The 13,390-nt window shown below is 36.2% G+C and overlaps 1 protein-coding gene across 4 annotated transcripts in view; it reads left to right on the top strand.

Annotated features, from left to right (window-relative positions):
• TAF2 (TATA-box binding protein associated factor 2) overlaps positions 1-13,390 on the top strand; it is a 95,386-nt gene that overhangs the window by 28,248 nt on the left and 53,748 nt on the right. For all 4 annotated transcript variants that reach the window (XM_047842193.1, XM_047842191.1, XM_047842194.1 and 1 more), the window contains 8 exons: positions 36-135; positions 1,724-1,809; positions 4,906-5,041; positions 6,540-6,694; positions 7,387-7,501; positions 8,083-8,192; positions 11,283-11,348; positions 12,683-12,935. In XM_047842193.1, coding sequence (XP_047698149.1) covers positions 36-135; positions 1,724-1,809; positions 4,906-5,041; positions 6,540-6,694; positions 7,387-7,501; positions 8,083-8,192; positions 11,283-11,348; positions 12,683-12,935 — 1,021 coding nt within the window. The remainder of the gene's footprint in view (positions 1-35; positions 136-1,723; positions 1,810-4,905; positions 5,042-6,539; positions 6,695-7,386; positions 7,502-8,082; positions 8,193-11,282; positions 11,349-12,682; positions 12,936-13,390) is intronic.

Here is a 13,390-nt window from a genome sequence, read left to right as displayed (position 1 = left end):
ATTACTAAAAGAATATATTTTGACTTTTTGCTTAGGTCTGATGAATGGGTACTGAAGGGAATTTCTGGCTATATTTATGGACTTTGGATGAAAAAAACTTTTGGTGTTAATGAATACCGCCACTGGATTAAAGAGGTAAAAAAATGCCTGATCCATTACCCATTTAGAAGTCAACAAGACATGTTAATGTTCTCCTGATTTACAAGTCACTTGTCCTTTACTTTTAATAATTGTAAAGTACTGTCATTGGAAAGTGCCTGATTTTTCCCAGCAAAATGAAAATTACTGTACTAAGAAAGACTAATGGTCTGTTTTATCTAGTTCCAGTGTTAGTGTTGACTTCTAAAGAATTTTTTGCTAAACAGGAGAGTATTTAAACTCCTTTACATCAGATTAGTCATTAGATACATCCAAGCTCCTCATAGTAGCCATTTGTAATATAACCCTATGCTTCCTAAATTTATTTAGAGTTAGAGCGCAGATTCTGAGATTGCTTTTCGGTCTGCCTCTTACATTTATAAGCTTTGTGACTTTGGTTAATCTAAGTCTCATCCTTATAAGGGGCGTAGATGGGAATTGTGAGATACCATACGTGTAATGTACATGGTGTCTTGTACATAGTAAGTGCTTATTATATGCTGGCTGGTCTTTCAGTGCACTTATATTCTCTGTCATTGATACATCTTTTTTCTATTATTTAAAGATTTGGCCAAAAAGAAAAAAATTCAACTGTATTTTGCCTAGCCCATTCTGTTCATATGTATATAGATTTTACTCATTTTGTACTTAGCTCCTTTTTTCTCAGGTGGAAAAAATTTCAGCCCTTAATACCTTTATGAAATAGACCCCTCCATCTTTCCCTTTTGTCATTTTATGTATCTCCATCATCCAAACCTAGACTCAAGTAAGCCAAAAGGTAATTGCAAAGGATTTCAAGTATCTGGAACTATAAAAGAATTCATACATCTAAACTGGAAGAGTCCATTCTTCATTTCAAAACCTATTAATGAAGAAAAAAAGAATAATGTATAGCATTTACAGTGTTTCAGGAACTATTATAAACATTTTATATATTAGCTATATTAATCTTCCAAACTACCCTGTTATTACCTCCATTTTACAGATGTGGAAACTGAGGCACAGACAGGTTGAATTATTTGGCCAAAGTTACACAGCTAGTGAGTAGTAGAGCCAGGATTCATACCTGGCTTTTAACCACTTCACTATGATTTTTACCACCTCTGTAATACTGCTTATATATTATTTACCCTAGTCTTGAGTTCTAACAGTTCTGTTGTCTTTTTTTTTTCACTTTGATCTGTGTCATATTAGAGAAGATGGAGAAGTTTTAAAATGGTAGATACCTGACATAAATTTTATCTCCATTTCTTTTTACTTGCCTAAATCCTCACCAGAAACAAAATATAGACAATATACAAATGAACTTGGAACACAGGTCAGAGAGGTTGGGAAGAGCCATTAGGAAAAAATGCCAGGCTACCGGCCAGCCCTGAAGTCACAAAGTAGAGAAGGCTTTTTGGCTCTCTTATTGAGCCAGCTGTGTAGTCTGCTTTGTTTATAAGAACATAAACTACTTTACAAATACATTTAATTTATTTTAAGAAATTTACATTTTGATTCCAGGAAATGAGAAATCACAGTTCAGTTCTAAAATTTTATATGTAAAGAATTCTTCACTGACTCCTATTTTTATCTTTTTTAGGAGCTAGACAAAATAGTGGCGTATGAATTAAAAACTGGTGGCGTTTTATTACATCCCATATTTGGTGGAGGAAAAGAGAAGGATAAGTATGTTTGTTGTTCAGAGGTGATATTATAAACCTTCTGTTATGGGTTTATAACTTGGGGTGTGTATTGAGGCCCACACAGGCCAAAATAATATCATGTAATAATATCAAAGTCAAAAACACTCTGATTACTCCTTTCCTTACTTGACTGTTTTTACTGATGTGGTGGCTATATGTGGATTTTAACATTAAAGAAAGACTCTTAAAGTATATAAGACTTCTCTTTTCCATGTTAATTTCCTAATGCTACTATATCGCATTGCTCTCAGAAAAGTTTAAAAATAATGGAAACAAGTATTTTGCTTATAGACCACAGGTTATTTTTTTTTTTATGTCTGCGTAGATAATTTTAACATCAGAACATCCTCCTTATTTATCTGAGTGGTCACCTACCTAGACACTTATGTACTCTTTGCTTTTTCTCTGCTTTCCTTTTACTTCCCTCCCTCTTGACCTTCCTTCCCTTCTTTTTCTCCCTTTCTTTCTGTTGTGTAAAAAGTCTCTGTAAAGAAGAGACCCACTTACAGCAAAATAATGGTACTAGCAGGCAATCTTGTTTGTTCTAGTGATTCCCTAAGGGAATGTGGATTGCATTGGATGGAATTTTTTTTTTTTTTTTTGTATTTTCACTAGCCATTAGATGAAATTTTATGTTTTCTTTAATTATGAATGTAGGCAACAGACAATGCTGTGACGGTCAATGGTAGTAATCGTTAAAAAAAAGAAACAGTAGAAATGATAGATCTTTTCCTGTCACATTATAATTGTTAGCAGATATTTTGAAATACTCTGCACTGATTATCACCACCTCAAAATTACTATAATAGACCACTGCTAGATCTTATTTAATGCATTAATAAACTAGCATGTATATATCGGTTTATAATAATGTTTTACTATTTTTATAACTGCATTTCATTATAATTGGTTTTCTTTGTAATACTATATTTTTTTATTATTATTTTTTTAATTTTTTTTAACGTTTATTTATTTTTGAGACAGAGAGAGACAGAGCATGAATGGGGGAGGGGCAGAGAGAGAGGGAGACACAGAATCGGAAGCAGGCTCCGGGCTCTGAGCCATCAGCCCAGAGCCCGATGCGGGGCTCGAACTCACGGACCACGAGATCGTGACCTGAGCTGAAGTCGGACGCTTAACCGACTGAGCCACCCAGGCGCCCCTATATGTTTTATTTTGTGCATGTGAAAGCAGTTTCTCGAAAGGGGCCCATAGGATTAACCAGACTGCCCAAGTGTCTAAAAGCACCATAAAGGTTATGAAACCTGAAGTTGTATAACCAGTAGCCTTTTTTTTTGTTGTAGATTAAGATTAAGTTCGTGGGAAAGCTTAGACATTTGGTTAGATAAACTTGGGATTTTTATCATTATTTTTATGATCACTTACCTTTCTGGATGTGTGTTTTAATGTGTAAAATGACAGTGATAGTCCATCTTAACCAGGTTGGCTGTGAGAATTACTTGAGATAAAAGCTTCATAAATGTTAGTGTCTTTCACTTTCTTCTCCTGACTCCCTGCTATATGGCTGTTTCCCAGCACATAATTAGAGCATTACCATTGTATATACGTATTATTTACATGAAATGCTTTTGCTTTGGTTCTGCCCATTTACTTAGCTCTTGTATGTTTACTTTTTAAAGGCAAAAAAAAAGTCTGGAAGCAATATACCTCCCGCCCACTCATTCCTCTTCCTGGAGATAACGATGATATAAATTTGGTATATTGCTTCCAGGCCTTTGTGTGTGTGTGTGTGTGCCTTTATTTATATGTGACATTACAAAATGTAGTTTGATCATATACATATTATTGAGTAAATATCAAAATGACAAATATTTTAAATTTCAATATGTCATGTTTTTAAGGAAATGTAATGACTACTCTGACACATTGATCGTGAGAGTGTAATTTGGATTTTGAAGGGTAATTTGTTGGTACCAATCAAATTTTTTAAATAGATAATTTTTAGATTCAATAGTTGTGCTTCTAGCTATGTTGTCATATAGAAATTCTACTGTCTAGGGTGCCTGGGTGGCTCAGTCAGTTAAGCATCTGACTTCAGTTCAGGTCATGATCTCATGGTTTGCGAGTTTGAGTCCCTCATCGGGTGAGCTCGAGCCCCACTTTGGGTGAGCATGAGCCCTCGGGTGAGCCCTCCTTCTCTCTTCCCCACCCCTCACTCACTTGTGCCCTCTCTGTCTCTTTGTCAAAAAAACCCTCTACTTTCTACATTTGCCACTCAGAAATACATGCGTATGTATAAAAAGGTATTCACTACAGCATTATTTAAAATAGTGGAAAATTTTAAGCATCTTAAATGTCCATATATGTCATAAATTTTTTTCATTAGACTGTACCTTTTATTTTATTTCTATTTATTTTGAGAGAGAGAGAGTGAGCACACATGGGGGAGGGTGGGGACGGGCACTGTCAGTGTGGAGCTGGATGCTGGGCTCGAATCTACAAACTGTGAGTTCATGCCCTGAGTGAAAGTCAAGATTTGGATGCTTAACTGATGAGCCACCCAGGTGCCCCTAGACTGTACCTTTCTTTTAATTTACTGATGATCTCTTTATCATTTCAGAATGTAAAATTTTTACGTAGTCTGGTCTTTGTCCTCAAGATTTTACATATTTTTAGGAAGATTTTTCCCACCCTAGAAATATGACAAGAATTTTTTTTTCTTACTCCAGTACTCTTATAATTGTTTTTGATATGTATAATCCATCTTGAATGGTTTTTTGTGTGTGTGTATGGTTTAACCTTGGGATATTAGAATTACATTGATTATAAGGATGAATTTGGGGAGTGTTGAGATATTTATACTGTCGTGTCTTCCAATCTAGAAGCGTGGCATGTGTTTTTATTCAGATTTTCCTTTATGTTTTTTCATGCAACTTCATAATTTTCTTCCAGTTAAGTTTATTTTTAGAAGTTTCCCAGTTGTGTTGCTGTCATGCTAAGGAAATTACTGAGTCATTCCCATGAGGTTTTTGATTTATTATCTTGATGTGATCATGAAATTTATTGTATATTTAATATTAAAATTTGTTTTATTAAGTAAATCTGTTTATGTTTTTAGTCCAGCATCTCATCTACACTTTTCAATAAAGCATCCACATACACTTTCCTGGGAATACTACACTATGTTTCAGTGTAAAGCTCACCTTGTGATGAGATTGATTGAAAATAGGATCAGTATGGAATTCATGTTACAAGTAAGTGTTAAAGTTAAGGATTTAACTGTAAAGCAAGATGTGTTCTATATGTGATAATCTGAATACTATTCTGTAGAATAGGAATCAGGGCATCTGGGGTTATAGCAAGAATTCTGTTACTAATTAGCTCTCTGCTTACTAAGTAATCTGTGCTTTTTGTTTGCATTTCCTCAGATGTAGAATGAGTATCAGTATTTTAACCACTTAGTGCTGAATTATTGAGGTTATAAAATTAGAATGTGAGGATGGAGGTAAAACCTATTTATGCATAGGATTTTGTTTCCAACATTATTTAAAATATTAAGGATGAAGGGTGCCTGGGTGGCTCAGTCAGTTAAGCGTCGGACTGTTTTGTTTTGTTTTGTTTTGTTTAAGTTTACTTATTTATTTTGAGACACAGCACCAGTGGGGGAGGGGCAGAGAGAGAGTGAGAGAGACAATTCCAAGCAGGCTCCACACCGCCAGCACAGAGCCCAATGTGGGGCTCGAACTCACAAAGCCCTGAGATCATGACCTGAGCTGAAACCAAGAGTTGGATGCCCAACCAACTGAGCCACCTAGGTGCCCCCAGTTAAGCATCTGACTCTTGATCTCAGTTCAGGTCTTGATCTCAGGGTTGTAAGTACAAGCCTGCATTGGGCCCCATGTTGGGCTCTGTGCTGGGCGTGGAGCTTACCAAATGGTTGGTTGGTTGGTTGGTTGGTTGGATGGATGGATGGATGGATGGGTGGGTGGGTGGGTGTTAGATAGATAGATACATAAATTACTAAGGTTGAAGTGCCATTTAGAATGTTTTCAAGAGAAAAAAGGAAACCTATGTCTAAAAGATAGTGAGTTTTGCTCTTAAGTTCTGCCATATATTTTAAGCAAGTTGTGGTGTAAATACTTGAGATATACTGGTTGAAGTAGTAGAAACCAAATGTATTATGAATGTTCAGCAATTTTTCTTCCATTGATAACATTCTTAAAGGTGAGTGAAAAATAACTTTTTAGTAATTTTTTTTAAAAGGCATTTTACATTTGCCTTAAAATTAAGTTTCTTTAATCTTTTATGTCCTTCACCTTGCCTGTAGAGTGGACAGTTAATGAGAGGTGGTCCATAAAGAAACTTGCAGAGTTGTATAAATCTTAATGGATGTTCTCAATTTGCTAAATATAATGTTTATAGTCTTTATAAAGCTCGTGGTACAATAAATTATGGGTAGTACCTATTGTTACTATAATCCTGAAAAACAGTGTTCATTATTTGGCCAGGATGTTGTTAAAATTGAGTTATGTTAAAGAATAGTTTCATAGTCTGGCTGTTTAAATCTTTGCATGCTTTTATTGCTAATAGTCTTTAACTAGAACTCACCTATGTTGTAGTAAGATATGAAATTACTCTCTTCTGTAATTGACTATAGTAAAGTCATAATAAAAGTGGGTATTGAAGTACAGAATTGAAGGCAACAGGTATTATGTTATGCAGACTTACTAACCGATGCTTTCATCATTATAGGTTTTCAATAAACTGTTAAGTTTGGCTAGTACTGCTTCATCGCAGAAGTTCCAGTCACATATGTGGAGTCAGATGTTGGTTTCCACATCTGGGTTTTTGAAATCCATCTCAAATGTCTCTGGCAAAGACATCCAGCCTTTAATAAAACAGTGGGTGTATCCTTTTCAGTAGCAGTTCAACAAGGAGGGGAAGGGAATAATACGGTTATGTGTGTCGAGGGAAGGAGGAAAAAGAGATTTGGGAGACCAAAGGAGAACTATTTGAGCTTCTAAATTGTAGTAGAAATAACCAGAAAGAGTAAATCATTTTTGCTGAGGTGCCTGTTGATCACTGATAAACACACACACACACACACACACACACACACACACACGCTTATAAAATTTGGCATATTTTGAATTACTTTTTAGTGTGTGAGTGCAACAGTAGGCTTGATGGTGGGGGAGGTAAATAATCCACCAGACAGGCCTGAAGGATTACTTGTAAGATGTAGTGTTTGGTCACTTTTAGATGTGGTTAGAGCTTGGCACAACTTGAGTGGTATCTGGGAACTCTCAATTTTTACATTTTTTCTTATCAAAGCACTATTATATTAATAACCCCAGTAGAGTGGTTTTGCTTCTTTCAAAACACAAATTTGTTAATGTTTCAGACATTTTGTTTAAATCTGGGGAAACATTTTTCACAAAAATTTTGAATACTTTGCCACCTGGTTTACAGTGAAGTGTGCTCTCAAGCTTTGAACTGGTGAGAATGCATTTGAAAATTACTACCTACCATAACAAGTCATTCATTGTGTTTAGTACATATTCATTTTAATATGCAAAATTCCTTTACAATTCTTCAGAGACCAAAGTGGAGTGGTAAAATTTTATGGAAGTTTTGCATTTAATAGGAAACGAAATGTCTTGGAATTGGAAATAAAACAGGATTATACATCTCCTGGAACTCAGAAATATGTGGTAAGAGGGGCACCTGGGTGGCTCAGTCGGTTAAGCATCTGACTTTGGCTCAGGTCATGATCTTGCGGTTTGTGAGTTCGAGCCCTGTGTCAGGCTCTGTGCTGACAGCTCGGAGCCTGGAGCCTGCTTTGGATTCTGTGTCCCCTTCTCTCTCTGCCCCTCCCCCACTTGTGCTCCGTCTCTGTCTATCAAAAATAAATAAATGTATAAAAAAATTTTTTTTTTAAAGTAAAAATTTTTCCAAAATGACCTGCATTACTTTCTTCTCAGTTTCAGTATAGGACGGGCTTATGGGTAGGAAGCTGCTTAGAAGTTTCATAATGAGATTTTGTTTGCAAAGATTGAAGTTGAGAAAATACCAAGTGTTAGTGATGGGTCAGTGAAGAGGTTACAGATGAAAATTTCAGGGAACACAGATTATTCCAGTTCTCCCCTCTTTTGGCACTGACTACCTTCTTGTGTCTCCAGATACACATCTTGTATAGTATTATCTTATATCTTGATAAAAATGCCTGTACATATAAGAATACATATTGGTGTTATCCGAGCATTATCTTTGAACAGTGTGTTTCTTTTTAAAGGGACCACTTAAAGTGACAGTGCAGGAATTAGATGGATCCTTCAATCATACGTTGCAAATTGAAGAAAACAGCCTTAAACATGATATACCCTGTCATTCCAAAAGCAGAAGGTAGGCATTGAATCATAACTGTAAACTGAAGTTGATAATTAAACTATAAGTCTCACAGATTAAAATGCCAAAATAGAAATCCTAATGTATACCTAAGTTTTGAAGTAGAGAACATGTTATCTGGTATCTTTTTTTCTTCCATTCAAGTTGGTTTAACCAAACATTTTTTATTTGCTCTTTGTTTTTTGGTTTGTTTTTAAGTTTATTTTTAAGTTTATTTTGAGAGCGGGAGGAGCAGAGAGAGGGAGAGAAAGAGAATCCCAAGCAGGTTCCACACTGTCAGTGCAGAGCCCAAAGCAGGGCTCAGACCCACAAGCTATGAGATCATGAACTGGGTTGAAATCAAGAGCCGGATACCCGAAATCAAGAGCTGGACGCTTAACCAACTGAGCCACCTAGGTGCCCCTTACTTGCTTTCTGTTCTTTTTTTTATTTTATTTTTTTTTTTTCAACGTTTATTTATTTTTGGGACAGAGAGAGACAGAACATGAACGGGGGAGGGGCAGAGAGAGAAGGAGACACAGATTCGGAAACAGGCTCCAGGCTCCGAGCCATCAGCCCAGAGCCTGACGCGGGGCTCGAACTCCCGGACCGCGAGATCGTGACCTGGTTGAAGTCAGACGCTTAACCGACTGCACCACCCAGGCGCCCCGACTTGCTTTCTGTTCTTGACAACATTTTTATCCTTAGAATTAATTTGAACATTTAAGTTTAAGAATCCTTATTTTGTAAGGACAGGGGGAAGTAGTTTGGTGTTTTGGAGCCAAGAAAAATTCAAGGCAAGTTGCTTAGGTTTATTCTTTTTTCTTTTTTTAGAGAGCCAGAGAGTGTGAGCAGGAGAGAGGGGCAGAGGGAGAGAGACAGTATCTTAAGCAGGCTCCACCCTCGGCACGGAGCCCCACACAGGGCTCAATCCTACAACCCTGGATCATCATCTCAGCCCAAATCAAGAGTTGAATGCTCAACTGACTGAGCCAACCCAGGCATCCCACTTAGGTTTATTATTAGTCTCATTGGATTAATATCTGTAGTAAATATTGGGGAAATGATTACTGAGTATAAAGGAAAGAGCTGAATACATATGTCACAGAAAGCCCCTGCGTTTTCTTTACTGTGTCTTTCTCCTTTTTCTCTATATCACCATGCCCTTACAGAACATTTCATTTTGTTTTGTTTTGCTTATTTCAGTAATCTCTGTAACCAATATGGGGCTCAAACTCACAACCCCAAGATCGAGTCGCATGCTCCTCTGACTGAGCCAGCCAGGCCCCCCTTTATTTATTTATTTTAAGTAATCCTGCACCCAACATGGGGCTCGAACTCACAGCCCTGAGACCCAGAGTCACATGCTTTTCCAACTGAACCAGCCAGGCGTCTCTTAGAGAACATTCTTGATGTCTTTTAAAAACGTACATTGTTGGGGCACCTGGGTGGCGCAGTCGGTTAAGCGTCCGACTTCAGCCAGGTCACGATCTCGCGGTCTGTGAGTTCGAGCCCCGCGTCGGGCTCTGGGCTGATGGCTCAGAGCCTGGAGCCTGTTTCCGATTCTGTGTCTCCCTCTCTCTCTGCCCCTCCCCCGTTCATGCTCTGTCTCTCTCTGTCCCAAAAATAAATAAACGTTGAAAAAAAATTAAAAAAAAAAAACAAACATTTAAAAACGTACGTACATTGTCAGTGAAAATGTTCAGCCATTCATCTTTTATGTAATACATTTTTTCTTTACCATTCTTTTTTAACTCAGCCATTAGCATGTATTCTGAATAGTGAAAGATGGGAGCATTTTTGTGCTTTCCTGGAGGAATGTATAGTAATCTCAAAACTTTAGGAACAGAAGGCTTACACTCACGATGACTACATTTAGGTCATCTCAGACAAATGAGGATGTCAGTTGATTCTGAAATCTCCCTGGAACCATTTTTCCTCTGAAAATTCTTTCTAGGTTCAGACTGAAATTCCCTTTTCCTTTTGTCTTGTCTTGGAAATTGGGAACATCTGATTGCTACCCTTTTCATAACATTTCCTCAGGTTTTTTTCTCTATAGTAACAATATGTTTTTTGGGTGTTCTTTGGTATGAGGAACACGGGAAGACTGTTCTCTGTTAATTTGTCTTCACCCAAGTTTTTAGTGTATAACCAGTAGATTTTATGATTCAAGAGTAATCTGAATGGAAGCAGTTGCTTTTGTTTTGACTTACCCTAAATCTTACTCATAGTAGTTGTACATATTAATTAATACTATTAGGGTGTTTTATAGTTAATCACATACTTCATTTCTTATAGGACAACACCTTGCACTTAGAGGACATATTCACAATTGTTCATGTCTCATTTCAGGCCTGGTTATTTTTTCACTTTTGTATAAAGTAAATGCTCCAACCAGAAGACATAGGGTATCAGAATGGATTAAAACAGCAACAACAACAAAAAAAACTAGGTCCATCTCTGCTTATGAGAGATTCATTGTAGACCTAAAGACACCTGCAGGTTGAAATTGAGGGGATGGAGAACCATCTATCATGCTAATGGTTGTAAAAGAAAGCCAGAGTAGCCAGACTCATATCACACAAACTAAATTTTAAAACAGAGATTGTAACAAGAGATGAAGAAGGGCATTATATCATAATTAAGGGATCTATCCCTCAAGAAGATCTAACAATTGCAAATATTTATGCCCTCAACTTGGAAGCACCCAAATACATAAATCAATAACAAACATAAACTCATTAATAATAATACAAAAATAGTAGTAGGGGACTTTAGGGGATTTCTTTGTTGATCTGTTTTTCTGTATAAAACAGCTTACCAGTTCTTGGAAGTATATATATATGCTTTAACCTGACATGTAATTACACATTTTTGCTTTTTGTTAAACTTTGATCGGGAAGACATTTCAGTATCATTGGCTTCATTCCCTTCAGCTTAAATACTATAGACTTTTTTGTGTGTTTAAATTCCATTACACTCACTATCCTTTCTTCCTCAAGCTATCTTACAACGTTGCTTGCAGTTTTCAATTTGAATTTCAGCTGTTCTGTATCTCCTTTCAATTTGGAAATGTGCATTTGTAAACTTACTTTTCCCTAAATGTAGGAATAAGAAGAAAAAAATTCCACTGATGAATGGAGAAGAAGTTGACATGGATCTTTCTGCGATGGAGTAAGTTACTTGAGTTTAGGGATATATTTTGTGCATTCTCATTTATCTTGTTGTGCACATCTAAAGGTATATAAATGTGTTGAAATCAGTGCTTTCAAAACTTGTGAAAGGCCATAGAAACATTGTTTAAATAAAATCTTACATAAAATCGTCATTAACCAAAGAGTGAGAAGTAAATTTCGCCTGGCCCAGGCGAAACTAAGAGCAACTACAGGATGGTTATGGGGTGGGCGGTTTCCTTGCTCCACTGGTGCCCTCTAGAGCAGTGTTTCTCAGACTCTGATGTGCATGTCAGTCACTTGGGGATCTTCTCACAATGCAGTTTTTGATCCAGTACTTCACTAGTGGGTCCTGATAGTTGGCATTTCTAGTGAGCTGTCAGGTGATAGAGATTCTTTTTGTCTTTAGACAAGGCTTCAGGGCACTTTGAGGCTCCCTGTGATTTCAAAATACAATTTAAATATTGCTGTTCTAAATTTTATGTGGTAATGTTTATTAATTGACAGAAATATAATGTGGCTCAAACCTCATTTTGCTCATCCATATTATGCCTGTGTGTTTTGTATAAAATATCTAATTATTAAAAAAAAATCGAATTATTTACTAACTTTGTTGCCAAATATTATTGCTGTTTATATATCATTTATGTGCTTTTTCCATATCAAGTGCCTTGCCTATAGTAAGCACCCACTGGTATTTGGTGAATTAAAGTAGTATTTCAGGTGCTGTTCTTTTGATGAAATTGTTGGCACAGACTAGATTTTTAAAACTGTGCTTGTTATTTTGAGAGGTACTAGAGTACTAGAGGATAAATTCATGATATGCCTTTGATCTGTGATTTCAGAACATGCTGTTTGAAAATGAAGATCATGAATCTAACATTTAAAAAAAATGTTAAAAATCAGTTAAACAAGTTAATTTGGTTAAATAAGTTCATTTCTTTGTCATAGATTGATTTCCAAGAAAAGGTGGCATTTACAGCCACAGTCTATTAGGCAGTAAAATGAAGAGATTTTTTTTCACATCACATAATCACAAGTCAGAATCCCCAAATTAGCATTTTCAGATGGAATTTCTTTGTGATAGCTATCTTCGTATCCTTGAGTATCGTTTAAGCAAGATTGATAAAGATTAGCCACTGTGAGAAAATTGAAATACATTAAACATAATGAGAATGTTGTCAGTGTGATTTAAAAAAAATGAATAGAGTAAAACTTCAGGCAGTCTTGAATGTTTCATGTATAGAAGAGAATCTGTTTAACAAATGCTTTGTTTTCACTTTATAAATATATAAAATTGAAAAAAATTAAAAAGAAAATTGTATTTTCTTTCAGTGCTGATTCCCCTTTGCTGTGGATAAGGATAGACCCAGATATGTCAGTGCTGAGGAAAGTTGAGTTTGAGCAAGCTGATTTTATGTGGCAGTATCAGCTCCGCTATGAAAGAGATGTTGTTGCACAGCAAGAGTCCATTCTGGCCTTGGAAAAATTCCCTACGCCAGCATCTCGCCTCGCTCTCACTGACATACTAGAACAAGAGCAGTGTTTCTACCGAGTGAGAATGTCAGCTTGCTTCTGCCTTGCCAAGGTGAGATGACATATGGTAGAAAGAAAACAGGATGACTACTGCATATTAAAACAACAACAAAAGCTGAAAATAAATTAAAATTTACCATAGTCTTTAATTTTACTTAGTAGCAATTCCCTTGAAAGCTTTTTGCCAAATATGTGTAATAAGACTGATGTGAAGGAAACATGTTTTGACCTGAGCATGGATAATGCATTAAAAGTTCATAATTGCCAAACTGAAAGTAAAATTTTAAAACCAAAGAGAATTTTTTACCATTTTATTGAATTGCCAACCATATCGTTATAGCAAAGAATGTAATTGGCGAGCAATTCCTTAGTTTGATGTTTTACATTATAGTTCAGGAAGTCAGTTCATCTTAACTATCCCGTGGTGGTGACTATTTCATGGTGTGGGCTTAGTAATCAGTATTAGTGATACATAATTTAGAATGATAGGTCCTATAATTTCACATG

This window comes from Prionailurus viverrinus, chromosome F2 (genome assembly GCF_022837055.1).
Source record: "Prionailurus viverrinus isolate Anna chromosome F2, UM_Priviv_1.0, whole genome shotgun sequence".
Lineage (NCBI taxonomy): Eukaryota > Metazoa > Chordata > Mammalia > Carnivora > Felidae > Prionailurus > Prionailurus viverrinus.
Note: the sequence above shows the minus strand (reverse complement) of the source record. Positions and strands in the feature narration are given on the sequence as shown.